Here is a 27,118-nt window from a genome sequence, read left to right as displayed (position 1 = left end):
AATAATAATAAGAAGAAGAAGAAAACTTAAGAAGAACAATAAGTGTGCTGCTTTCAGCAAGCACACTTAATTAACAACCGCTGCTGAATTCAGGAGGAATTCACAATAAAAACGGCATGAAATACTAACTCTGTTACACACAGTAACTAATTACATTTACTCCAGTACTTTACAGCACTGGGAGAGCGGTGCACAACCTAACACTTTTTGACTTTCTCAGTTTGTGTAAATCCACTTGTGGTTCAGAGTATTTATTTTTTCCACATTAATTTCCAACATGTCAAGTACAATTATGTGTATACTTTATAGTAATACAGTGTATACTTTTTGAAAGTGAAATGTGACAAAAGTACTCACAATTACTCAATTAATAATTTCTGAACATTGACTCTCAGTCTTTATTCACCTTTTTCTCATGGTTTCTCAATATAATTTATAAAATTATAGAATATAATCGCATAGTTCCAATAGGGGCTCATTGTAACGCAGTGTGACAACATTGAGACACTTTTGATGGTCCTTTTAACACATTCTGTTGACTATAAGTAACATTACACTTACATGTCTACTAGCTCTCATTGCAGTATTAGTATACAGTATTAGTAGAGTATTAGTAGAGTATTAGTAGACTGGGTTTAGGGTTAGTAGAATAAGTTGACATGTAGTTGCAAAGTTACTTATATTCATAGAATGTTCAAAAGGGACCATCAAACAAAAATTTACATTTACAGTATGAATATAATATTTTGCCAATAAAATAATTACATTCTCTATATATTTTATGTTATAAAAAATACAGTTATCACACAATGTTAATGCAATCTCTGATTCAGTTTTTGAAGTTAATAATTTAGACAGATTAAACCAAAATTAATAAGGGGACATTTGAAAAAAAGATGATCAATTGCAGTTGTTATATGTGCCACCATTAGAGAACTGGTGAAACTGTGGATTGGTCACCAGAACAGAACAGACTCAAACCAGATTAACCAGTAAAGCACAAGTCAAAAAAGGTAAATTCAAGTCAGATTTATTTGTATAGTTGTTCATTACGATACACAAAGCAGATTTAGATCTGGACATTAGAGAGAAAGAGCACAGAGAACTACATCATACTGTTAAATGATTATTATCATATGCAATTTATCAAATAAGCACAACACATTACTGTAAGACAGAGATACAAGAGTACACTGGAGTAATACATGAGAACTAGAGCAGAAGTGAAATTACAGAAGAAAAAAAAAGTATTTTTAAAAGAAAATATTTATAATGTGGTGAAAGTAGGCATTGCATGATTATAAACCTGTTAAGTGATAATATCTAAAGTTAAAGAAACACTAAACATGACAGTGCCAACTTAAATTGTTATAATCATTTGTCATTTTCAATATATTCATATATTCAATAATTTCATCATTAAACTCAACAAACCCCCTTTATTTTCTGTAATGAAACAGCATCTGTTCTGCTTTTACATCTTGTATTTTCATATTTGTTGCATTATTTTTTACCTGTGAAACGATCCCATAAACTCTTCACATACTGTAAAGCCCCCTTGTTTTTCCTTTCTTCTCCAGCTTTCTTCAGATCCTCCAGGTTCTTCATCCATTCATCTTTTCCCTCCTCCTTCAGTCTGTCAATCAGGAAATCCAGATGTTGAAGAGTTGAAGCACTGTCTGCTTTTAATGCGATCTTAGACAGACTCATGATGATGGTATAAGCTTCACAGAGCAGGAGGGACTTTTCTTTTATTTTCTTCTCCAGATCGCTCTTCAGTTTTTCTTTTATTTTAATTTTTTCATAAGACTCTTTACTTTCTTTCTTAAGACTTGTAAATTTATTTTTATCAAAGTTGGTTTCATTCTGGTCACCAGTGTGTTCATACTTCTGTTTGAGCTCAGCAAATGTCATAATGACTTCTTTTGTCTTCTTCACATATTTTTTGTCCTCTTTGACATGTTTGCTGTAATGACACTTTCCTGAACACACAGTGCAGTGGCTGTTACTCATGACATAACACCATGAGGGATCTGGTGCCACTGAGCAGTCCCACTCATGACAGTTCTCCTGACAGACGGAGCAGCAGGTTGCCTTTCTGTTCCACCAACTTTCATTTACAATGGGGACTTTTTCTTTGAAGGACTTCGTCACTGTAAACTGAAAGTTCTCACATTTCTCAATCTTGTCTCTGTTCTGTCTGAGGGCTTCCTGAATCTGAGTCAATTCTTTCATTTTTGACTCCTTCAGATCTATTCGGTCTATCAGATTAGAGACACAGGCTTCAAGTCGTCTTCGCTCTTTCAGAACATCTAATGTCATCTCAACACTTTTTCTGTTCTCTTCTTCCAGGAGTTTGAAGAACTCATTCATGCTTTCGTCTCCCATTCCCCAGGCTGATCTCAAAACTTGCTCATACCGTTTTAATCTTTTTTCTTTCTGTCGGTTGTTGAATAAGAAGTGAACAGGTTCATTGTCTTCATCTCTTCTGCAGGGTATTTCTGCTTTCTTAATGGCATTGAGAGCATCTGTTGGAGGTCCTCCATCTGAGTGTGTGAGTAGAAACACTATGTTGTTCTCTATATCTCTAGCAAACAGAGACAGAACTGAGTGAAATATGTAAAGCTCTTTGTCAGAGAGACGATTCTGAGACGCCTTCATCACAAAACACACTGCATCAATATAATGAATCCCATCATCATCTGAAAATAATCTGGCCAGATACTCAGCAATCTCTCTGTCTTTCTCGTCTCCTCTAGTGTCTCCGTATCCTGGAGTGTCAATGATGGTCAGAGATGTTGGGTTTTCTTCAACAAACGCCTCATAAACAGTGATCTCAGACGTCTGGGATTGTGACTGATCGTGATGTTCTTCTTCTTCTGTGATTTGATAAAACTCTTGATCCTCAAACTTCACTCCCAGTAAGTAGTTGATCATGGTGTTGATCATGGTGGTTTTCCCAGCGCCGGTTTCTCCCACCATCAGTATGACTTTGTTCTTCTTACTTCTGTCTCTTCTTCCATATGTCCACTGTCTGACCTTTCTGTCAGTCCCACTAACGTATTTTCTTTCTGTGTTCAGTCGGTAAAGCGCTGGAGGACCTGGATTCACTTGTGTGGCATCATGATGTGATCTACATAAGATAATTGATTTAGAATTTATATGTTATGATTTCAATCAGTTATAATTATTCAGTTATTATAATAGGGTTTGATAAAGGATTGTTATTGGGTCGTGGCCAGTATAAGAGTGTTGGCCCGATTGACAGAACAGCCTTTTGGGCCAGTTCAGTGCTAAACATTTTACAATCCTTTATCTTGTATGATGTTTATTTTTATTTTGCTGATTCGACAACAAGTTTATGTTATTTATCTGGCTAACACAGATTAAGGAAGAAAATCTTACCGCTTCCCCTCTGGTCGATTCCCATCACCTGTATTTGATAGTAAACATTTTCAAAGATTTTAATAATGAATAACAGACAAAATAAATAACTTTTGACTTATTTGAATATTATTCATGACATTCGATTTCTGTAATTACAAATTAATAATGTGTGTAATTTACAGACTCACATTTAAAGTTAGTATGATGATCAATACTGTGATCTGAAGCACCGCTGTCATCACTGCCGTCAGAGTTATTGTAAAGTTGATCCATCTTAAAAAAAAAAACAAAAAAAAAAAACATTTTTACTGTCTCTTAAGCAGTGTTGGGCAGTAGCTTTGCTACAAGTAGTGACGTTACTAGTTTACATTTCTCTAGTGTGGTTGTAGCATCGCCGTTTTCTGAATCAAATAGCTTTTCAGAAGCTAAGCTCTTTTTTTATAGTGCGGTAGCGTCCACACCAGAACCAAGCATTTCTAAAGCTCAAGCTCAAATCGGAAATACACCGGCTAAGTATCACTGAAACACTGATCAGTATGTGACGTTGACTTCTTCTTGTTTTTTTTTACCACACACACACACACACACACACACACACACACACACACACACACACACACACACACACACACACACACACCCACACCCACACCCACACACACACACATTCTTGTACATCTATCTTTATGAGGACATTCATTAACACAATGCAATCTCTAGCCGCTTACCCTAACCCAGTGGTTCTCAACCTCTCCTGCAGGGACCCCCTGACAGGCCATGTTTCTGTTTTAACCCTGAAATGGCACACCTGATTCAATTAATTAAAGGCTTAATGAGTAGTTGACTAATTGATTAATTGACTAATTCCTACTCTTCCTACTCTAATAAATACTCATTAATTGAATCAGGTGTGCCATTTCAGGGTTAAAACAGAAACATGGCCTGTCAGGGGGTCCCTGCAGGAGAGGTTGAGAAACACTGCCCTAACCCTACCCATCACAACTAAGTGCCTAACCCGACCCCTGACCCTAAACCGACCCTTAACCTCATTATAACCTTATCCCTAAAACCAAGTCTTGACCCTCAAACAGGCCTTTAAAGGCTCTCAGAAAGTGAGGACCGGCCAAAATGTCTTCACTTTACTCTCTTTGTCCACTCTTTACTCTCACTCCAATGGTCTAAAACTCAAACTGGTCCTCAAAGATAGTTGTACAAGTACACACACACACACACACACACACACACACACACACACACACACACACACACACACACACACACACACACAGCCTTGTTTTCAGCCTAGGACATGAATGCATGAACTTCATCTTCAAAACTTCAAAACCGATCGAAAACTTAAAAACTTCAAAAACGATTGTCATATCATAAAAACCATAGACATAATAAATATATAGACGCCCTATTGCCGCTGGATCATACGTCAATGGCGCCGCCATATTGCGGAGGACAACTTTCCCATACCTCTCATAACGGGAATTGAGAAAATTGCTTCGTGTGCTGCTTGGGGCTGTCGGCTGTACAAATCGCCACACAATTGAAAACAGGTCTCGGGGAATTACCTTTCACAAGCAAGACTGAACATTTGTGTCTGGTTGTATTTGGTCATATAATTAGTAATAGTAACATTAGTTGGCCACCGGAGTCAGTCAGACTTAAATAGCTAGTGATGTCGCTAGTTAACTTAGCTGTGAAAGTTGAAACATGAGTTCACGTGATTTATATTATAGTTTTAGCTTACATTATATTTGATGTTATAAAGTAAATTCCCTGAAATCTAAATATTCAGCTATATAAAAAATAAAAAAAACCACTTATGACAAGTACTCGTTTCGGGTACTAGTCACTATTTCATTTACTATTTTTATTTTCACAGGAGCAAGGCCGCAAAATTTTAAAATACTACTGTTATTGTGCCACGAAATGTAGTTTTAAGAGTTTTTCAGTCGACAATGTAGTTGTTTAAAGCTCAAATCTGTGTTTTAAAATTTTTTTTTATAAAGATAGCGCCTATTTAAAAATGTGAAAAAAAAGTTGTGAGATCCAGGCGATCACCAGGCGTTCGGCGCTCATGTACCCCGCCTGGAACAGCCTTTCCTCGGCTAGTGCTTCTGACGTTTGCTGCTGGCTCTGATGGTCTAGTGGTTAAACATGATATATAGATATAATTTGTCTTGTGTATATCTTACGGGCGATCTTTGGACTTAGTAATCTATAATTTGTTCCCTGGCAAATCGTTTTGTCTGAGGGCAAAGTGAAGTTTCATAACTTTATATATTTAGGCTAACTTTAACGTTGTAACCTGCTGTATGTGTGACTAAATGTTTGACTGAATCGTTTACTTTATTTATTGACTTGTATAGCTTCTTATACCTTTTAGTCTACTTATAATGTTATAATGGCTATTACTGATCAATAAAACAGAAATTTAACAAAAAGAGACAAGGTTGTGTCATTTTATTTTATATAATGTTAGCCTATGTAAGAATATTTTAAAATATATCAATTATTTTATATATAAATTCTCTTCACTGTATGTAGGCCTACATAAAATCAAACGACACAAATCTATTTTTGTTAAATGTCAGTTTAATGATCAATATTATAATGTTTCATATTTTTTTTCATATTTTCTATATTATTCTGCTGTTATTCTGATATTACATTGTATTTGCTGTTCTTCTTCTTATTATTGTTATTATAATATTATACCACTTGTGATTATCAATCTATTATAGTTATGCTGTTAAATTATTGTACCATTCATAGTCACTATTTAACTTATTATTTTTATTGTCTATATTCTTTAATTAATATTTCATATTCTATTGCTATTATTATAGTATTATACATAAACTATATGCTATTATCAATATATTATTATTGTATTATTGTACTTATGATATTAAATAATTATACTATTCATTACTATTTTATTTGCTGTACTGTTTGTTTATTTTATTGACTATACACTAAACTATTTACTATTACTTCTCTCTTTATCTTATATTTACTATTTGCATTGCACTGTAGTTGTACCATATCATATTACCATAAAGGAGCCATCAGTTATTTTTGTTATTGCTAAAATCGGGTCAATGACAGAAAATGCTTTTCATTTAAAGGACAAGTTCGGTATTTTACACTTAAAGCCCTGTTTACAGATCGTATCTGATGAAATAGAACGGTTAAGATAAAAATTTGGACACATGCTCCTGTCCCGAGAATTTTAGGTTTATTTAGGTTTAGAAGCGGCGGAGTAATACCGTAAAGGTGCTGCGGTCTCACAGCAAGTCAATGGAGTTGGACAAAAACTACGATAAAACCTGTTGGAATGCATCTATTTCAGCGATTTTTGAGTGAACATATCAGTGAACACCCCCTGACCACTCGGTGAGTTTCACATCTTTGTAAACGAAAGTTTAATGTGTTTTTAGGACGGAATCTTCCAGTGCATATAGACAACCATTGTACTGGTGGGGGGGTGAAGCGAAATAAACCTAAAATTCTCGGGACAGCAGCATGTGTCCAAATTTTAATCTTAACCGTTCTATTTCATCAGATACGATCTGTAAACAGGGCTTTAAGTGTAAAATACCGAACTTGTCCTTTAATGTGAAAATTAAATTATATTTCAGTTTGGGGGGTCTTCACAATTATTATCCAAGAATAAAACGCCAAATACATGACAAGCCTGAGCTTTGACAATTCCAAGAGATTTAAAGGGGTCATATGATGCGATTTCATGTTTTCCTTTTTCTTTATTGTGTTATGTAACACTTCTAACATGACAGCTGTTAGTTGTAACGGTCACCAGCTGGAGTGCCCTTGAGAGCCACCAGAGGGCACTCCACACCAGACTATCATGTTTCACTCACAAACTACATCTCCCATAATTCTCTGCCTGGACTCATCAGCAGTCATTATCACATTCACCTGTGTCTCATTATCTTGTTTGTTTCAGCCTATTTATTCCATGTTCTCTCATTTACTCTCTGTGAAGTTTTGTTTGTATCACACTGCATCTCTGAGCATTCTCCCTGGTTTCCTGTCTCTTGGTTTTTGGATTTCTTGCCTGTTCCATGGATTACTCTCTTGCCTCTGACCCTTGCCTGTTTTGTTTTGTTTGTTTGGACTGCCTACCTGTGTGTAACCCAGGTCCCATGTAGTTAGAAAATAAAGCTGGAGTGGTTAATACAATGAGACTGGGACTGGGCTCGTTGTAGGGAAATACAACTTGTTTTGTTTGTTACTTAATAAATGTATATTTGTAATACTCTTGGCTATTCTTATAAAGACCACCACAACTGTATTTTAGTTGCAAAAATATTCACAAGTATTTATTTACAACATGAAATAGAAGATAAATGTATCTTAGAATAAAATAAAAAAAAACAAATCACATAGGCATGAAAAGAGATGGAAGAAAAAAATAAAACTTAAAAGGAAAAACTTCACTTTCCCAAAAGGAAAACCTTTTCTGTGGTTATATTGAAGTTAAACAATTATTTATTCCCTCTGAGAAATGTCCAAACTCGTTGCAGGCCTGTTTGACGACACTTTGTGTGCGGTGGGGCCTAAAAACTGGAATGGCCGCTTCACTCAGAACTGAGCATAAACAAAAAAAGCACGTGCATGTGAATGTTAGTACTCACGAATCCAGGTTAAGTCAGTACAGCAAAGGCAATGGTAATGGCGATGGTAATGGCAAAGGTAATGGCGATGGTAATGGCAAAGGTAGAAGCACAGCACAGAAAGTCACGGCACAGCAGCAGGGCACGCAGAACAGCAGGGTAGAAACAACAGGGCATTCGGTTGGAAACCCGTCTCTCTCTTTCTCTCTTTCACCAACGTCCGTCTCCTTAGAGCATATTATCTGAATTTAACCACATTATCAAACACTATCTCTTATTGAATTAGCGTTAGCTTTGCTTTAGCTTTAGAGATATCACAATGCTAAAACTACAACATATGAGCACATTGGCACAAATGCTACCGCTAGCTAGCATGTCGCTAACCACGTTATACATCCAGTCTCTTAACTATAACAGTTCGATATAGCACAAAATTACAGGCATACACAATCATATTCACCTCTTGCAGGTCACACCAACGTTTTTTTGTCAGGACCACGAGTAGTCGACCTTCATAAGAAAACATTAATGCTTCCCACACCACGATGCCTCCTTCATTAGCTCTCTCATTATAGCGTCTGTCCTTTTTCCTCTGCGTGCTCGCTATTCCTCACACAAACCTGTCCCACTAGTCCCGCCCCTTACACAGTGATGTTACTCTGATTGGCTCAAGTACTAACACAACCAAAAGCAAAACAGGAATTAAATGATTGACATGTGACAGGTAACAGGTTAGGTTACACAGATAAACACAGCTCTTCTTCTCTACTTTTCTCTCAGATGAAACTTAAAGACTTTTATATGAATTTAACTTTGACTGTAAATAGTCTTATTTATTAAACTCTACATATTATATTTATACTTTTAACCAGTACACCTTTTAACCAATTTTAACTAACATGAACTCTATTTATGAACTTTTCTTCTTTTGTGTGTGTGTGTTACACTGTTTATGATCTTTTATACTCTGTAACTTATAGGAATTTTGTACAGGGCTACACCCTCCCTCTTCTGAATGTGTAGATGTCCTCATCACACCTTTTGTCCCTCTTCAACTTGAAAGGGTGATTCCTTTTATCCTCCTCCATATACCTTTGGGATGTTTTGGACTTTTTCCTTGGTTTGTTGTCTTGGTCTGGAGGGTTTAACTTGAGTTGGATGACCATGCCATGGTGCATGATGGTAACTGGTTCAAAAGATGGATGACCAGGTTTCTCATAAGTAAATCTCATAGGTGGCTTTGGTTTTCTCAGGGATGTCCGGACTGTAGAAGACCTTTCACTTTTTGCACTTTCAACAGCTATATTACGTCTGTTTTTTTGTAAGGGAGGTGAGCTTGCTCCCTCTTCTGAATCTTGAGAATCTTCTTCCACAGATTCAGTATTTGTCTCTTGGATATCGGAGTGTGACAGAGGAGGTGCAGCACCTTCAAGCGGTTCCTCATTCTCTGTTTCTGTAAGTTGTTGAGTTTCTGTAACTTCACAGCTTTCCTCCTCAGCTTTTCCATCCTCCTCAGAGTTTTCACTCTCATCATTCTCCACAGAGTGATTTATGCATATCCGTCTCCGGACCTCATCCATATCAAAATCTGGAGGTTTGTGGACAGTTTCAAACTCTGAACCTGATGACTCTGTGTCACTTTCTTCAGACTTGGTTGGTTGACGTTTCTGAGTACGTTGAGTTCTTGTTACAGGCCTCCGAACAGAGCTTGCATTATCTGATGGGTTAAACATCCTGACCATGTAACCGATGGGCAACAGATGATCTCGATGGAGAGTTTTCAGCACACCTGAACCATGCTCTGGTTTGACCTTATAAACAGGCAGGTTAGGCAATTTCTCCACAACAACATATGGTATTGATTTCCATCGATCTTGGAGTTTATGTTTGCCTTTTAGACCCACATTCTGTATGAGAATTCTGTCTCCTTTCTCCAAAGGTAGGTCTCTCACACGTTGGTCATATCGGGCTTTATTTTTCAGGTGATTCTTTGTAGCAGCGTCAGATGCCAACTGATAAGCTTTTTGCAACTCTTTCCTCATCCTGGCAACGTACTGTTGGTAGGAGGTTTCACTTTCACCGTTTGGTGAGATCCCAAAACAGATGTCAATGGGTAACCTTGCTTCCCTTCCGAACATGAGATGATAAGGGGAGTATCCCGTGGAATCATTTTTTGTGCAGTTGTATGCATGTACCAGGTAGGTGATATGTTGACTCCAATGTTGTTTCTGTACAGTATCCAGGGTACCAAGCATGGCTAAAAGTGTTCGGTTGAAACGTTCTGGTTGGGCATCCCCTTGAGGGTGGTAGGGAGATGTTCTTGACTTCCGAACCCCAAGCATGGACAAGAGTTCTTTTATCAGGCGACTTTCAAAATCTCGGCCCTGATCCGAGTGTATCCTTGCAGGTAGGCCATAGTGCACAAAATACTTGTCCCACAATACTCTTGCAACTGTGATAGCCTTTTGATCTTTTGTAGCAAATGCTTGTGCGTAACGTGTATAATGGTCTGTCACTACCAACACATTAGCAACACCTTTAGAGTCAGGCTTGTAGCGAATATGCATCTGGGTAAATATGAATTAGCTCAAGAATATGGGGAATCTTGGGATATTAATATCTCTGACTCATGGTCATAATTCATAAGTCGCATGTACATTTATTTATTTTTTTTTATTATAGGAAATGCCTCGTTCTGTAACTGGTCTGACCAACCTTTAACTCGGCCAGCGAGTAGATGTAAGGTCAGTACAGTTAAGAAGGGGTATTCACAAACTCCACTAAAGTTTAGGTTCTGGCCAAGAACATTAAACTTTATTGAGTTTATTAATTAAAACTACTGAATGTAGTCTAATATTATAGAGCCTGTAGCTTTATAGATCTTTTGTTTCATTGACTTTATAAAAAGTGGGTTTTCAAACACAGAGCCAGTTAAAAGTATAAATGGGTTTATTAATAAAATGGCACACGCTAGAGATTATAAGCTACAAATATAAACGTACGTAAAATGCAAACGAGAAAACAGACACACATTTAACCGAACAAAAACATAAAACATAGCATGACGTGATCGGAATGAATGACATGAAAGAAAGAAAGAAAGAAAGAAAGATATAAGATATGGAGGGTAACTTAATTCACAGACCTAAGACCTAGACACCTGGAACAGCTTTTATAGGAATCAATATACTTGCGAGATGTGGTACTCTTTCAGTGTGATGCTGAAAAGGGGACGCGCGTGCGCGTGTCCGGCTGGTTTGCGTCTAGCTTCTTCTTCTGGGTCGTTTCGAAAAACGATGTAAAGGCTCACTTGAATTTAACGTTACCGGAAAAGTTCAGATTCGTCTCCCGGGATGGGAGAGGCTGGAAATCTTAGTTGCAACGAACGGGAGCTACGACTCGAACATGTGTTGGTCCGAGGAGAAGGCCAGGGCCTCCTTCAGATGTTCCTTGGAGAAACGCTGCGCCGAGGAAGAGGGTCCAGAGAAGTTGGATGAGTTGAGTTGGAAGAGAGGAGAGAAGAGAAGAGAGCGAGATGAGGGGGTTTCTGCCTTTTAACAAACATCTGTTTACGCCTTCTCTTGGAACGACAGCGAATCAGATTGTCTTTTCTGAAGCGGGAAAATTCTCTTTGTGTGAAGAAGAAAACGCCTACTTTCACCATATGTCTTATGAGAGAAAGAATTCATATTTCTTCTTAAGATTGTACACCTGGAACAATACATCTTACTGTAATACTATGTGTGGGACTGGTTGAATTAAAACAGGGCGGTCAGACAGATACCAAGAATTACAGGTAGATATTGGACACACATAACATTATGTTCATATGCATCATTACACACAAATAAAGCTTGCTTAAACACACAATAAAATGGTCAGTATTTCCGTTATGGCATGTGAAGACACTTGAGAAACACAGGAATACATATCAAACATTTGAAGAGTTTTCTCTGAAATGTTCCATGTGTGTTAAGGTGTTGGAATGTTGGCTTGCAAAGGAGCTAGATGAGCTGCAGCTTTGGAGCCATAAAAGTTTATGACCAGGTTCGAGTTACAAGACACTATGGAGTGATTTCCTTTCAATGAATCTTCGGAATTAAAGATTTTACTCTAGCAAACCACACCTCTATTATAAATTTGTAATGAATGGTAAAATGAAATTTTACTATGTGGAAGTCCATATATGGAAATGTGCTTCAGTTGCATCTCGTGGTGGGTTTCTGGTTGAAAGTCCACGAGTGTGTGTGTGTGTGTGTGTGTGTGTGTGTGTGTGTGTGTGTGTCTTCTGGAATGTCACGAGGCCAGCCGAACTGGCGCTGGCAAATTGCTCCTCGTGGGGCAATTATTAACCAGTACGGACACAAGACGATGTGTCTTCCCATATGATCACTTAACGCGAGAAGCAGATGTCGTTGTGGCTACATTCCCCCTTTTTGTTAAACGAAATTCGGGATGGAATTCGTTGAACAACAAATAGGCACAACGAGTGTCAGGGCGTTGTCGGTGACCGTGGAGATGCACATCACCGTGCTAGACTTCTCTGAGTGTGAGTCCTGCCTTGGCAGTCAGGAGTCGGGGGTGTTCTCTCTCCATGCGATGTCGGATGCCAGACCTGGTGAGTGTGGCTGCTTTCTCGCGAACCACTGCGGCCTGCATCCTGTTAGAGGCGATAGGGAGAGAGAGAGAGAGAAGGAGAAAAAAAAAATTTTCCAGCGATGGAGGTCCTTAGTTGGTTTAGGACAGTCTTTTTGGTTCGCTGAGGTTGGTATGCCACATGCTTTGATGTCCCATGCATGGCTTTTTGGCACATGTGGCGTCATTGTTACGCCTGGCCCCCCCCCTTGTGCTTTGTGGCTTTACGAGCTGTGGCGCTGTGATGGCAACAGGTGCACAATGCGTATTGAAGTCTTGTGAACGCAACATGTGCGTGGTGGCAGACAGCTGTCTGAGGCACTGGTTGTCAGTGAGCTCGGATGGCCTGTGAGGGTGGTGGAGGGGTAAGTGGTGGCATAGGAAAAGTCTGTTCATCAGAGGCCCGCATGACTTTCTTTGTACACAGCGGAGGTAGCGTTTTAGCGGCTCTGAGGCGTGCAGTGTAGTTGGTAAAGTTCGTTTGTGCTGTGTAATCACTGCAATGGTTAGGGTGGGTGGGTGGGTTGTCTGTATGTGGCGCAGACATTGGTTTGGTTACTCAACTGCAGGTCAGTCAGGACCTTGAAGCAGTAGGTGTCATTGTTCGTTTTCTGTGTCTGTGTCAGACGTGGCTGCACTGTCTTCATCTGTGATGTAAGAAGACTCTGCCTCACCAGTGTTCTGGAGAGAGTGGTTACAGGTTCGACGGTCTGGGCTTGGAGTTCTGGACGGCGGGTGATGCTGTTTCCAGAATCTTTCTGAGCGGTCGGTCCGACGCTTTGGACGGGCACCGTCACAGTCATGCCGCCACCTGCTGTCTGGTTCTGAGCGGTGCTCAGAGACGGAGTGAATTGTGTGTGTCTTTACCGTCTTTTCATCCATGGCCCTTTGCTTGGTGTAAGCCTTGTGGGCTAAGTCTCTGAGTTCTCGAGTAGACATGGTTCGTGGGCAGACGAGCACGCCGAGATGTTTACTCACGGTGCTATGCAGGTTCCGCAGAAACAAAGTTCTAAAGGTTATATCTTCTTCCATATCTGGTGTGTTGGTTGCTCCGAAGAACGTTTGTCGGAGTCGGTCATAATAGGAGTGTGGGTGTTCAAGTCGGGCCTGTTTCACGTCGAGGGCCGTGATAAACCCTGATTCTGGGTCAGAGAATTCGCGGATCAACGCTTGTCGCAGTTGCTTGTAATCTGCTTTGACAGGCTGTGGTTGGCGATCCAGAAAACTACGCACCTCTCTGCTTGAGGTGATTCTTACCAGGTACAATTTGTCCCAAGCTGTCGCGTTGGCGACAGTTTGCAGGTGAAAGTCAATGTCTTGAAGGTACGCATGAACACTGCAGTCTCCGGCAAACGTAGGAATGTTTCTGGCCATCTTGTTGAGGTTTGTTGGACGAGAGCTGTTGCTGGGGGCCCAATCCGTCTGGAGAGGATTCTGACCCTTTACAGCTCTTGGTGTTTGGCTGACAGGCGTGGTGTTGTGCAGTGGGCTTTCGCCCCCCTTTTCAGCTCTGGGTGTGTGGCTGAAAGGCGCAGACTCGCTGGAAGGGGGAAATGGTGTGAGATGTTCTTCCCCTTCCCGGTCGCGGTTGAAACTGTAAGCATGTCTCAGTTCTCTGCGAACCATGTCTAGTTCGTCTTCGAGATCGTGTCTCTGCTGAATGAGCTGATGGATTTTAGTCTCTGCTCTCTCAAGGAGAGCTTCAGCCCGTTGGAGCCTTTCGTTGAGTTCCTTCCGGGTGTTTTCCTCCGACTGCTGTCTTTGATCTGTGTGCAGACGAAGATCGTCCAGGGCTCTTTGAAGTCTTTCAACTTCCTGTTGTAGCGTTGTGTCCGTCTCGTCCTCTTCCTCGGTCAGGAAGATTAGCTGGTCTAGCCGACTCTGTGTGTGGGCTCGGTCCTTCCGGGCTTCTGTGGCCTGGAGCTGTAGTGCGGCTGCCTTCTGTTCCATATCGAGGCTGAGCCTTTCGCTGGCCCAGGCCTTGGTGACGAGGTTGAGTGCGATTTTCCGAAGATTTTGGCCAGCTGTTCGTGGTCGTACTTCTGGGTTAGCTCGACATCTCTGCTTACTGTGGTGAGAGAAGCACAGCACACACAAAAAGAGACACAATGCAAGTTTGTTTTAGGGTTAATGAGCTATACTCATACGGGCTATGCCGTTTATGAGAATTTCGGGGCTAACTGATGCCGACAGTTAGCTGAGCCAATTTCGTGGGTATGGATGAAACCCACAATAGAAATTTGGACAGGCGGTAGCCTGGGGGGGTCGTCTAGCGACGCCCGCTTTGATCGTCACTCTATTATTCAGCTTTTCCTGGGGTCTCTCTTAGGTTCTGTGTCTAAGTGAAATGAAAGAAACAAATCACAACAGAGTGGAGAAATAGACAAGGTTGAAGGTAGGGAAGATCAGAGGGAAACACAACACAAGGAAGTGAATTGGTCTGCAATGAAATGTCGCAAACAATAACACGGGGAGCGTTATTTAAGGAAAATAAATCAAATAAGATAAAATAAAATAAAATAAAGAGGCCTAAGCCTTATTAACACTGCGAGAGTTCCTGATCGGGCCAGGAGATGCGTGGGTTATCGGGACAGGACCTCGAAAGAAGGTGTGTCTTAGAGAGAGAAAGGTGGGTCTAAGCACTTAAAATACCCCGAAGGAATAGCTAGTATTCTGTGGTTCATAATAAGTGGATGGGTTCTATCAAATTTTAGTTTACCTGGGGTGAATAGAGGTCATCCAGGCGGAAACCAGCGGGCGCGGTCAGACCCTCCGACGGTTCCAACACCAGACAGAGCGCAGTGTCAGTAACGCCGGACAGATGATCCCCGCCCACTGGAAACCACCAGGGATGACTTTCGGATCACCACAGTGCACTGACTGAGTCCTGCCAATAGATACACAATGAGGGATTAAAATGTTAGACTTAAAGTAAATTGAGGCTTTCTGGTTTCATCAAATTGAGTAAATATGTATGCAGGAGTCAGTGGCAAAGGCTTTACTAAAATAATGATACAACAAAAAGGAAATTACGATAATTGGTTGTAATTATCAGAATAACCCACCCCCCCCCCCCTTTGGAGAGACTGGAGAAAGAGGGAAGAGAAAAATAATTATCAATGAAATAAAATTTGAATAAACAACACAGGTTTGAGACGCAGGCAGAGGAAAAGGCCCCGGCAGTGGGTTTGTGCCACAAGGGTGAGGGCCGTGTTTCCTCTCAGTGGTCCACCTGGTTGAATAGACACAATTTGAAAAATGCAAACTTGTTTAAATTAAAATTCAAATAAGCATGCAATGAGAGGTCCAAAATAATAATAATAAGGAAGGAAAGAAAATTAGAATGATAACAGTGATGTATCAATACTAAAAATAATCAAAACTGAAATTCAGAATGACTTCCTATAATCCTTACAATAACACTGAGGTTATTCGTATGGATCATAAAAAAATAATCAAACGAAAAGGGGAGCAAGGAGACACTTCAATTGCAGACTGGGGGTTAAACAGATATTGATAAGTCGACCCAAGATCGCCACACGGTGGCGTGCTTCTTCCTAGGTGGACCTATCAATGAACTGAGTGAATCGAATCTAAGTTTTTAATTCGAAAAGTTTTCCTTTTTTTTCGAACTTAACTTAAAGTGTGACAGTCGAAAACAGAAAAAGTAATTGTCTAACTCCAAATAATATCAGCATAAGCTAAGCTTGAATGCAGTTAAGTATTTGAGAGAGAAAATGAATGCAGAGAGAAAAAGAAATTGAAAGCAGGTATTATCTTAGAACGCCACGAGATGGCGTAGTTGCGCTCGCGCAGGCTGACGTCAGTGGGAGGCGACGCTCACGCAGGATGACGTCGGTTGGGGGCGCGTAATTTGAGAACTGCCCCAGACTTAGAGGCTGCCCTCTAGTGTCGGTCAGTGGCGTAATTCAGCAGATTTTTTTTTTTGGAATCACGTGGTGTTTTGCGCTTCTGTTGCATGCGGAAGACTGACGCGAGTTTCACAACATGTGACTAACGGGAATTACACATTATGCATTACACATTGAGACGGTTTTAGAATAAGAACAGGGATTATCATCTTTTCTTAATTCATAAAACTGGTCTCCAATTTACACATTATATATTATACACATGAGACGGTTTAAAGAAGGAGAACAGGGATTATCATCCGTTTTCTTAATTCATAAAACTGGCCTCCAATTACATATTATACATGGTTTACAATAACAACAGGTATTAAAACTTCGTGTTTTAATCACTAGAAACTGTGAGCAAACAGGCGTTGAACATCTATTTACTTAAGCTGTGAGCACACCAGGCATCAGAACAGCTGTGAGCAGGACTTATCATCTGCTCATCTCCCATAAGCATTAATCAAAATAGCACTTTTATGATTTTTGCGTAGGTTTACGAAATTGGATCGCGAGGCCAATTTCTGACCAGGAGTTATATCGTTAACGTATTGTATAAGGCCTATTACGACTGAAAACTATCAGATTTACGTCTTCGTCCTAAAAGAGATCCTTCGTCTTCATTTAGTCGGTTTAAATCATGTTACATGTATCAACTGCAAAGAGTTTTGTTTCGTCTTTACAGAGACAGATGTAATGTCATGAACTGCAGTTTTAGCAGAGCTGGGCTGGCTTTGTGCCCGCCATCAGCTGGGTGAGTTCGCCTTGGCGACTTATCTCACTATTCAAAACGCGCGTATAGCCTACAATTATTAATACCAATAATACACATTCAACTGAAACTGAATTTGCCCACAAAAATGAAGTTTGAAACTGCTCGAAATATCTCCACCAAAAATGTAGCGAATATGCATCTGGGTAAATATGAATTAGCTCAAGAATATGGGGAATCTTGGGATATTAATATCTCTGACTCATGGTCATAATTCATAAGTCGCATGTACATTTATTTATTTTTTTTTATTATAGGAAATGCCTCGTTCTGTAACTGGTCTGACCAACCTTTAACTCGGCCAGCGAGTAGATGTAAGGTCAGTACAGTTAAGAAGGGGTATTCACAAACTCCACTAAAGTTTAGGTTCTGGCCAAGAACATTAAACTTTATTGAGTTTATTAATTAAAACTACTGAATGTAGTCTAATATTATAGAGCCTGTAGCTTTATAGATCTTTTGTTTCATTGACTTTATAAAAAGTGGGTTTTCAAACACAGAGCCAGTTAAAAGTATAAATGGGTTTATTAATAAAATGGCACACGCTAGAGATTATAAGCTACAAATATAAACGTACGTAAAATGCAAACGAGAAAACAGACACACATTTAACCGAACAAAAACATAAAACATAGCATGACGTGATCGGAATGAATGACATGAAAGAAAGAAAGAAAGAAAGAAAGATATAAGATATGGAGGGTAACTTAATTCACAGACCTAAGACCTAGACACCTGGAACAGCTTTTATAGGAATCAATATACTTGCGAGATGTGGTACTCTTTCAGTGTGATGCTGAAAAGGGGACGCGCGTGCGCGTGTCCGGCTGGTTTGCGTCTAGCTTCTTCTTCTGGGTCGTTTCGAAAAACGATGTAAAGGCTCACTTGAATTTAACGTTACCGGAAAAGTTCAGATTCGTCTCCCGGGATGGGAGAGGCTGGAAATCTTAGTTGCAACGAACGGGAGCTACGACTCGAACATGTGTTGGTCCGAGGAGAAGGCCAGGGCCTCCTTCAGATGTTCCTTGGAGAAACGCTGCGCCGAGGAAGAGGGTCCAGAGAAGTTGGATGAGTTGAGTTGGAAGAGAGGAGAGAAGAGAAGAGAGCGAGATGAGGGGGTTTCTGCCTTTTAACAAACATCTGTTTACGCCTTCTCTTGGAACGACAGCGAATCAGATTGTCTTTTCTGAAGCGGGAAAATTCTCTTTGTGTGAAGAAGAAAACGCCTACTTTCACCATATGTCTTATGAGAGAAAGAATTCATATTTCTTCTTAAGATTGTACACCTGGAACAATACATCTTACTGTAATACTATGTGTGGGACTGGTTGAATTAAAACAGGGCGGTCAGACAGATACCAAGAATTACAGGTAGATATTGGACACACATAACATTATGTTCATATGCATCATTACACACAAATAAAGCTTGCTTAAACACACAATAAAATGGTCAGTATTTCCGTTATGGCATGTGAAGACACTTGAGAAACACAGGAATACATATCAAACATTTGAAGAGTTTTCTCTGAAATGTTCCATGTGTGTTAAGGTGTTGGAATGTTGGCTTGCAAAGGAGCTAGATGAGCTGCAGCTTTGGAGCCATAAAAGTTTATGACCAGGTTCGAGTTACAAGACACTATGGAGTGATTTCCTTTCAATGAATCTTCGGAATTAAAGATTTTACTCTAGCAAACCACACCTCTATTATAAATTTGTAATGAATGGTAAAATGAAATTTTACTATGTGGAAGTCCATATATGGAAATGTGCTTCAGTTGCATCTCGTGGTGGGTTTCTGGTTGAAAGTCCACGAGTGTGTGTGTGTGTGTGTGTGTGTGTGTGTGTGTGTGTGTCTTCTGGAATGTCACGAGGCCAGCCGAACTGGCGCTGGCAAATTGCTCCTCGTGGGGCAATTATTAACCAGTACGGACACAAGACGATGTGTCTTCCCATATGATCACTTAACGCGAGAAGCAGATGTCGTTGTGGCTACAGGCTCTATTTGCAAAAAGTCAATACAAACTAAATCCAGGGGGCCATTACTTGTTATTTGGTTTAAGGGCGAGGCATGCTGAGGGAGTGTCTTTCTGGAGATACATCTACCACAGGTTCGAATGTACTGCTCGACCTCAGCTGTCATTCGCGGCCAATAAAATCTGTCCTTGATCAGTTCGGTGGTGCGTTCGACTCCCAAGTGTCCACACTCATCATGTAGAGACCTTAACACCATTGGGCGGTATCTTGTGGGCAAGACAAGTTGTTTGATCTGTTTTCCGCACATCTTTTCTTTTACTCTGTAGAGTAATCCATCTCTTAACTCCAACTTGCGGCTTTCACGAAGGAGCAGCACAGTTTCAGGTGAGTCGTGCTCTGAGCGTTTCAGGCCTTTATTCTTCTCCAGTGTTTTCTTTAATGGTCCAATTGTTGGGTCCATATCTTGTGATGCTTGAATGTCTTTTGAGCTCAATTGGTCAAGTGTATTCATGCTAAGGTTCACTGGAAACACAGCTTCAGGGACTGCGGTGGCAGGAGCTCCCAACTGATCAACTAATCTGTCTGGCACATCAGCCTCTTCACTGACACAGGCTCTTTTGCAGAGGGCTTTGATGCCAGCAGGTGGGACACTAGTCCACTCTTTTGTCTCCTCTGAAGAGTACTGTCTGGACAACAAGTCAGCATCAATATTGTGTCTCCCAGGTCGATACTGGATGGTGAAATCGTAGGTGGCGAGGGCGGCGAGCCAACGATGTCCGACTGCACTGAGTTTGGCGGAGGTCAACACATATGTCAATGGGTTATTGTCAGTTCTTACTATAAACTTTGCTCCATACAAGTAATCGTGAAACTTGTCCACGACAGCCCATTTTAATGCCAGAAATTCCAATTGATGGACTGGATAGTTGTGTTCTGAGTCTTTAAGCTTACGACTGGCAAAAGCTACTGGCCTGAGGCCCTCAGGATATTCCTGGTTCAGGACAGCGCCTAAACCATTCATACTGGCGTCCACATGTAAGATGTACGGTTTTGTGGGGTCAGCGAAAGCTAGCACTGGGGCATTGATCAAACAGTCACGAATACGGTCGAAAGCGTCCTGGCAGGTCTTAGTCCATCGTTCTCCGAACGGCTCTGATGGCTTGAAATAGACTTTGCTTGGGTCAACACTTTTTTTAGTCTTGGGGTCTTGCCAAGTGGGGGCGTAACCCTTGGTGAGCTCGGAGAGGGGACGGACAATGGCAGAGTAGTTTGCAATGAACCTCCGATAATAACTACAAAATCCGAGGAAGGACTTCAGCGGTTTCAGGTGAGTGGGCTCTTTCCAATGCTTTACTACCTCCACTTTGTCTGGATCCGTAGCTATTCCGTTAGCAGAAACAATGTGACCCACATACTTGACCTCGGCCTGACAGAATTGGCATTTGTCAATAGAAACCTTCAATCCGACCTCCTCTAGTCTGTCCAACACTTTGAGAAGACGTTGCTCGTGCTCCTCAAGTGTCTTGCCGAAAATGATGATATCATCCAAGTACACGAGAGCTTCCAGAAGATGCATATCGCCTACAGCCTTTTCCATTAAGCGCTGAAATGTTGCTGGCGCTCCTGTGATTCCTTGTGGCATGCGCTCAAATTGATAAAAACCGAGAGGGCAAATGAACGCTGTCTTCTCTTTGTCCTCCGGAGCCATCTCTATCTGGTAGTAACCGCTGCGCAAATCCAGAACTGAAAACCATTGGCTGCCTGATAGAGAATCCAAGGCGTCGTCAATGCGTGGCCTTGTGTACTGGTCTGGTGTGGTGCGGTTGTTCAGTGTTCTGTAATCAATACAGATTCTTATCTTCCCATTCTTTTTGCGGACTACAACGATTGGTGAGGCGTACGGGCTACGGGACTCAGTGATAATGCCAGTGGCCAGTAGTTGTTGTATGTGTCGCCTCACGTCGTCTATGTCTGCAGGGGCTAGTTTCCTTGACCTCTCCCTGAAGGGTCTGGGGTCATGCAGGCGTATGTGGTGTTCAACACCCTTGGCGCGACCAACATCCCACTCATGCAATGAGAAAACATTCCGCCTCTCAGCCAACTTCTGCTGAAACCGACTTTTCCACTCTTCGGGAATGGGAGAGTCCCCGAAATTGAAGAGACTTGGGTCTAAGGTTTCAGCTGGGAGGTCGGAAAACCGAACTGGGGTAACGGTGTCCACAGCATACATCTCAGCAACGATGGTCCCAACTGGGATGGAAGTTGTCCTTTTGGACTCATTCTGAATGAGGACAGTGAAACTGTTATTGTCTATGTTGGCGTCTGAGAGCACACCAGGCTGTACCAGCAGACCGGCGGGGAGCAACTGTTCAGTGGGTGCATCAATCAGTACAAGGTCTTTGGACGGGGCACTCTGTCTTTCCACTTTGCATGTTGCATAGTACTTCACACCTGGAGCAATGGAGAGTAAACCGGGTCCTTTCCACTTTATCTGTCCCAAGACTTCATCTTTTGCAAACTGCTCTTGTGCTTTGACAGGGGCGTAAACAGACTGAATCCTCATTGAGTGCACAATGTTCTCGTCACCTTTTGTCTTCACCAGCTCCCATAAGCGGCGAAACAGAGATGTATTGGTGCCAACCAATACAGGGGTTTGTTGCTGGTTTCTTGGCTCAGGGCAGATTAAAGCAAGCACTTCTACTCGTCCCAATACACCAGTGATCTCTTCAGTGAACTCCATCTCAACCACAACATATCCTTTGTAAGGAAACTCAGTGTCTGAAAGGCCCCAGAGTCCAAGACCAGAGAGGGGTTTTATCTGGACATCAGGTAAGTGTTTGTTATACCAGCTTTCAAAAATAATAGTCACGTTAGACCCACTGTCGATGAGAGCATCGCAGACCACATCATTAACTTTGATGGTGTGAATAAATGATGGACCTACGAGCCCTTCAGGTAAGTCAGTGTTAGGTTCTGGGACTTCAACCTTATTGGTTCTAGCTACATGCTGCTCTTCAGCTGCAGGATTTGGGTTCTCTTGGTTTGGTAAAGGGGAAACTCGCACCAAGCGTATGAGCTTTCTAATAACTTTCTGGAGATTCTCAGGAGCAGTACATCTGGTGGCTATGTGGCCATTTTCCCCACACCGATAACAGAAAAACTCATCCTTGTCTTGTCGGGGAGGAAAAACTTTGGAATGAGCGGGCTTGGGAACTGGAGCTGCTTTGTATCGGTGAGGCTGGGGTGTGTGTTCTCGTGGGGGGTCTGATGTGTATTTCACTGCCATTACACTCATTTTATTTTCTAGGGCTTTCACTTGTTTCCTTAGCGATTGCAATTCACTCTGTGACTCATTTTTCTGTTTTTGTTTCTCTTTCAGACCTGTAAAGGATTCATCAGAGGTTGGCTGAGGTTGTAGGTTGCTTCTCTGCTCTAGCTGCGCTCTCAATTCTCGAATCTGAGCTTGCAGTTCACTCCTAGAGACTGATTCAGGTTCTTTCTCCTTTTCAGCTTGGACAGTGCGTACACGCATTAGGACGCATGTGTGACACATGGCTTTGTCTGGCTGACTGGCGAACCTCCTCTTCCTTCACTTCTCTTAAAAGGTTCAAGAATGTAGGGGGATTACTACTCCGCTCCCTAATTTTCAACTGAAGCAACATGAGTTCAGAGGTGGACCCTCTAAGAAGCTGCTCTAAACGAGCGCTATTGGCAGCGCTAACAGTTAAACCACCTCCCTGTACTACTTTGACAAGGGATTTTTCTACTCTTCGTAGGAACTCAGACAGACGCTCACCAGGCTGTTGGTGGAGGGCTCTAAACGACAAGTATAGTTCTTCTGGGGACTCTACTGTACCAAAAATGCTCTCTATAGCCTTTATGTACTCACGTGGGCTAGCATCAGGTTGAGTCAGGCGCACAGCTTGAATGATTTCAAAGGCGGGCCCTTTGAGACTTTCCAGTATCCGACGCCGTTTTTCTTTGTCGGAGCACTCGCCTTCCTCTACTAAGAGTGTTGCTTGTTCCAGCCAGTTATCTAAGGTCTCTTCTCCAGTTGGGGTGGGACTGACCCCGGAGAATGTCCGCAGACGTCTGTATGGGTGACTGTCAGGTTGTTTGTTTGTTCTGCTCATAACATCACCGACCGCACGGATGATGTCTTCAGGGTTGCTGTTACCCTCTTTGGTGGGGGAACATAGACCTTGTATGTCCTCTAAGGTTCTCCCTTCGCTCTGCAAAAAGGTAAGTAGCTTCTCTTCAAAGTTATCAAGCTGAGGCTCTATGTAATAGACAGTTTTCCAACCACTTCCTTCACTTATAGGCATTATCTCAGGTGGGATTTTAGAGGGGTCAATCTCTTCACGACACTCACATAGCACCATTACTGATTGTTGTTGAGGTTGAAACATTTTGCCTCTCACTCTAACTTTTCCCAATGCTTTGATGGTCCCTGCTGTTTCTTCAATATCTTCTCTTGAAACACCTTCTGGCACTCCGTGTAAAAGGAGGGCATGCTTTAAATCTAATGATTCTCCTTTGCACCAGTTAATTAGCTCTCGTTGTAATGAACTACTTGTTTGGCTTGCCATGCTGTACTTTACTTAATTTACTTTTAGTTACTGGTAGCACGTTATTTTTATACAAATGCTCTATACTACTGCTCTAAAGTTGTGGGGTCTAGTGGCTTGTACTCTATGTTTATAAATTCCCGTTTATGTTAAATAATCCCAGCGGTGCCTCCATTTTATGTAACCCAGGTCCCATGTAGTTAGAAAATAAAGCTGGAGTGGTTAATACAATGAGACTGGGACTGGGCTCGTTGTAGGGAAATACAACTTGTTTTGTTTGTTACTTAATAAATGTATATTTGTAATACTCTTGGCTATTCTTATAAAGACCACCACAACTGTATTTTAGTTGCAAAAATATTCACAAGTATTTATTTACAACATGAAATAGAAGATAAATGTATCTTAGAATAAAATAAAAAAAACAAATCACATAGGCATGAAAAGAGATGGAAGAAAAAAATAAAACTTAAAAGGAAAAACTTCACTTTCCCAAAAGGAAAACCTTTTCTGTGGTTATATTGAAGTTAAACAATTATTTATTCCCTCTGAGAAATGTCCAAACTCGTTGCAGGCCTGTTTGACGACACTTTGTGTGCGGTGGGGCCTAAAAACTGGAATGGCCGCTTCACTCAGAACTGAGCATAAACAAAAAAAGCACGTGCATGTGAATGTTAGTACTCACGAATCCAGGTTAAGTCAGTACAGCAAAGGCAATGGTAATGGCAAAGGTAATGGCGATGGTAATGGCAAAGGTAGAAGCACAGCACAGAAAGTCACGGCACAGCAGCAGGGCACGCAGAACAGCAGGGTAGAAACAGCAGGGCATTCGGTTGGAAACCCGTCTCTCTCTTTCTCTCTTTCACCAACGTCCGTCTCCTTAGAGCATATTATCTGAATTTAACCACATTATCAAACACTATCTCTTATTGAATTAGCGTTAGCTTTGCTTTAGCTTTAGAGATATCACAATGCTAAAACCACAACATATGAGCACATTGGCACAAATGCTACCGCTAGCTAGCATGTCGCTAACCACGTTATACATCCAGTCTCTTAACTATAACAGTTCGATATAGCACAAAATTACAGGCATACACAATCATATTCACCTCTTGCAGGTCACACCAACGTTTTTTTGTCAGGACCACGAGTAGTCGACCTTCATAAGAAAACATTAATGCTTCCCACACCACGATGCCTCCTTCATTAGCTCTCTCATTATAGCGTCTGTCCTTTTTCCTCTGCGTGCTCGCTATTCCTCACACAAACCTGTCCCACTAGTCCCGCCCCTTACACAGTGATGTTACTCTGATTGGCTCAAGTACTAACACAACCAAAAGCAAAACAGGAATTAAATGATTGACATGTGACAGGTAACAGGTTAGGTTACACAGATAAACACAGCTCTTCTTCTCTACTTTTCTCTCAGATGAAACTTAAAGACTTTTATATGAATTTAACTTTGACTGTAAATAGTCTTATTTATTAAACTCTACATATTATATTTATACTTTTAACCAGTACACCTTTTAACCAATTTTAACTAACATGAACTCTATTTATGAACTTTTCTTCTTTTGTGTGTGTGTGTTACACTGTTTATGATCTTTTATACTCTGTAACTTATAGGAATTTTGTACAGGGCTACATGTGTTTTGACCCATTGCCTGTACTTTGGATTACGCCTTTGGATTGCCCATAATAAAAGCTGCATTTTGATGGGAGATGTAGTTTGTGAGTGAAACATGATAGTCTGGTGTTGGAGTGCCCTCTAGTGGCTCTCAATCTGACCGTTACTTTAGTGCAAGTATAAGATCTGCAGAGTTACAAAGCTCAAAGTGTCAAACCTAAAGAGATATTCTTTATAAAAGTTAAGGCTCAGCCACGCCTTCCTAAAACGCTTCGTTCAAACACACCCATGCACAGTGTGTGTGGGCAGAGTTTCACAACACCGCCCAAATGTTTACGCAAAGAAAGAAGGCGTAACTTTTATTCTCGCTCTATTATTGTTGCTGCCGGCGCCGCCATATCGTGGAGACGCTGTGTTTTTCGTTGTGAAAGGGAAATAGGCTAAATTGGGTGGTTAAAAGTACTATTTCAGCAACGAGAACATTTCTGAGCCAGACGAGGTTAAAGATGTGTTCTGGTGACTGGCGTGTTTATTGAACCAATCAGATAAGAGTAAATCGAGTGTCAGCGAGAAGCTCATTTGATTGGCTACATGAAGAAGGAGGACCCGCCCTCCTCTTCACGCTTGCAAAACTCATTGAGAGAATCGTGCCAAAACTGGAAGCGCAGCTAAAATAAAGACGCAACTGTACAAATAACAGTAAAACGCTGCAAATCTTTTTTTCTTACACTTGAAAGGCGATTTACACCTTTACAAATCTTCTCTTTCGCATGCAAATTTAATTTACGCTTGCAATCTTATGTACAATTTCACAAATCTTACCCTGCGCATGCAGTTCTGTGGCATCATATTACCTTCATAAAAAAAATCCTTTTAGTAATGATTATGACACAAAAATAAATACAAATAATAATGCATGGCCTTTTGTGTCTCGCAAACAAAAAAATATTCCCAAAGAGAAAATAAATCATCTTACCTGGAGAATAAAAACAGATGATATGATGACCTTTTCTAATACATTTCCATCTGTTTTCTAACAGTATATTGTCAGTAATTTAGACTTATGTCCAGTAATATCTGCGTGTGTCTGAGCAATCTCTTTTAGCTCCTGCTCTCTCCTTTCCTGTGAGTTAATGCTGCTGTTGGTTAATGATCTACAGCAGGGGTTCTCAATCTTTTGCAAACTGGGCCCCCCCAAAGCTGGCTCATTGCAGTTAGGGCCCCCCCTCCTCCGGCCCCTTGGGTATCGTTTGAGTTTTTTTCGATACCGGTGCCAAATCGATACCGTTCTAATCAGTGTGATCAATCGTACGCGTCGAATGGTTGACTAGCGATCACATGTTGTGATGATGCTTCTTACGTCCGTTTTGGAGAACCAGATGGCAAATATTTCAACCAGCTGACGAGCTGAGGCATTTAAGTGGCACCGAAATCTGCGTTTTGATTCGGTCCGGTTCGGTTACTTGGGAACCGGTTCCATATCGGTGACTGGTTTCGGTACCCAACCCTAGTTATAATAGTCCAACCACTTGCATTTCAACATGGGGGAGGGGGGACTTTCCGTTTTCTTTCTATATTTT

General features: G+C 41.1%; 1 protein-coding gene across 3 annotated transcripts; it reads right to left on the bottom strand.

The window, feature by feature from the left end:
- Positions 1–1,014: 1,014 nt before the first annotated feature.
- On the bottom strand, positions 1,015–26,668 carry LOC309492438 (uncharacterized protein). 3 transcript variants are annotated; one of them, XM_082161415.1, is made up of 5 exons: positions 26,515–26,649; positions 26,361–26,392; positions 3,576–3,660; positions 3,406–3,433; positions 1,015–3,133 (listed from the first exon to the last, which is right to left on the bottom strand). In XM_082161415.1, exons 2-5 carry the CDS (start codon positions 26,385–26,387, stop codon positions 1,504–1,506), a joined length of 1,770 nt encoding a protein of 589 aa, XP_082017541.1. In that variant the 5' UTR covers positions 26,388–26,392; positions 26,515–26,649; the 3' UTR covers positions 1,015–1,503. The 3 variants fall into 3 exon arrangements, with proteins under 3 accessions (XP_082017541.1, XP_082017542.1, XP_082017540.1); XM_082161416.1 differs by lacking the exon at positions 26,361–26,392 and having other exon boundaries at positions 26,515–26,668; XM_082161414.1 differs by lacking the exons at positions 26,361–26,392; positions 26,515–26,649 and adding an exon at positions 8,500–8,601.
- Between the last annotated feature and the right edge of the window lie 450 nt (positions 26,669–27,118).

Source organism: Leuciscus leuciscus, assembly GCF_965113295.1.
Source record: "Leuciscus leuciscus genome assembly, chromosome: 2".
NCBI lineage: Eukaryota > Metazoa > Chordata > Actinopteri > Cypriniformes > Leuciscidae > Leuciscus > Leuciscus leuciscus.
Note: the sequence above shows the minus strand (reverse complement) of the source record. Positions and strands in the feature narration are given on the sequence as shown.

Coding starts and splice junctions, on each gene's coding strand:
- LOC309492438 (XM_082161414.1), bottom strand. CDS start 8,565: ATGTTTTCTTATGAAGGTCGACTACTCGTGGTCCTGACAAAAAAACGT. Junction 3,434..3,575: donor TCATCATACTAACTTTAAAT/GTGAGTCTGTAA, acceptor TATCAAATACAG/GTGATGGGAATCGACCAGAG. Junction 3,134..3,405: donor AATCGACCAGAGGGGAAGCG/GTAAGATTTTCT, acceptor TATCTTATGTAG/ATCACATCATGATGCCACAC.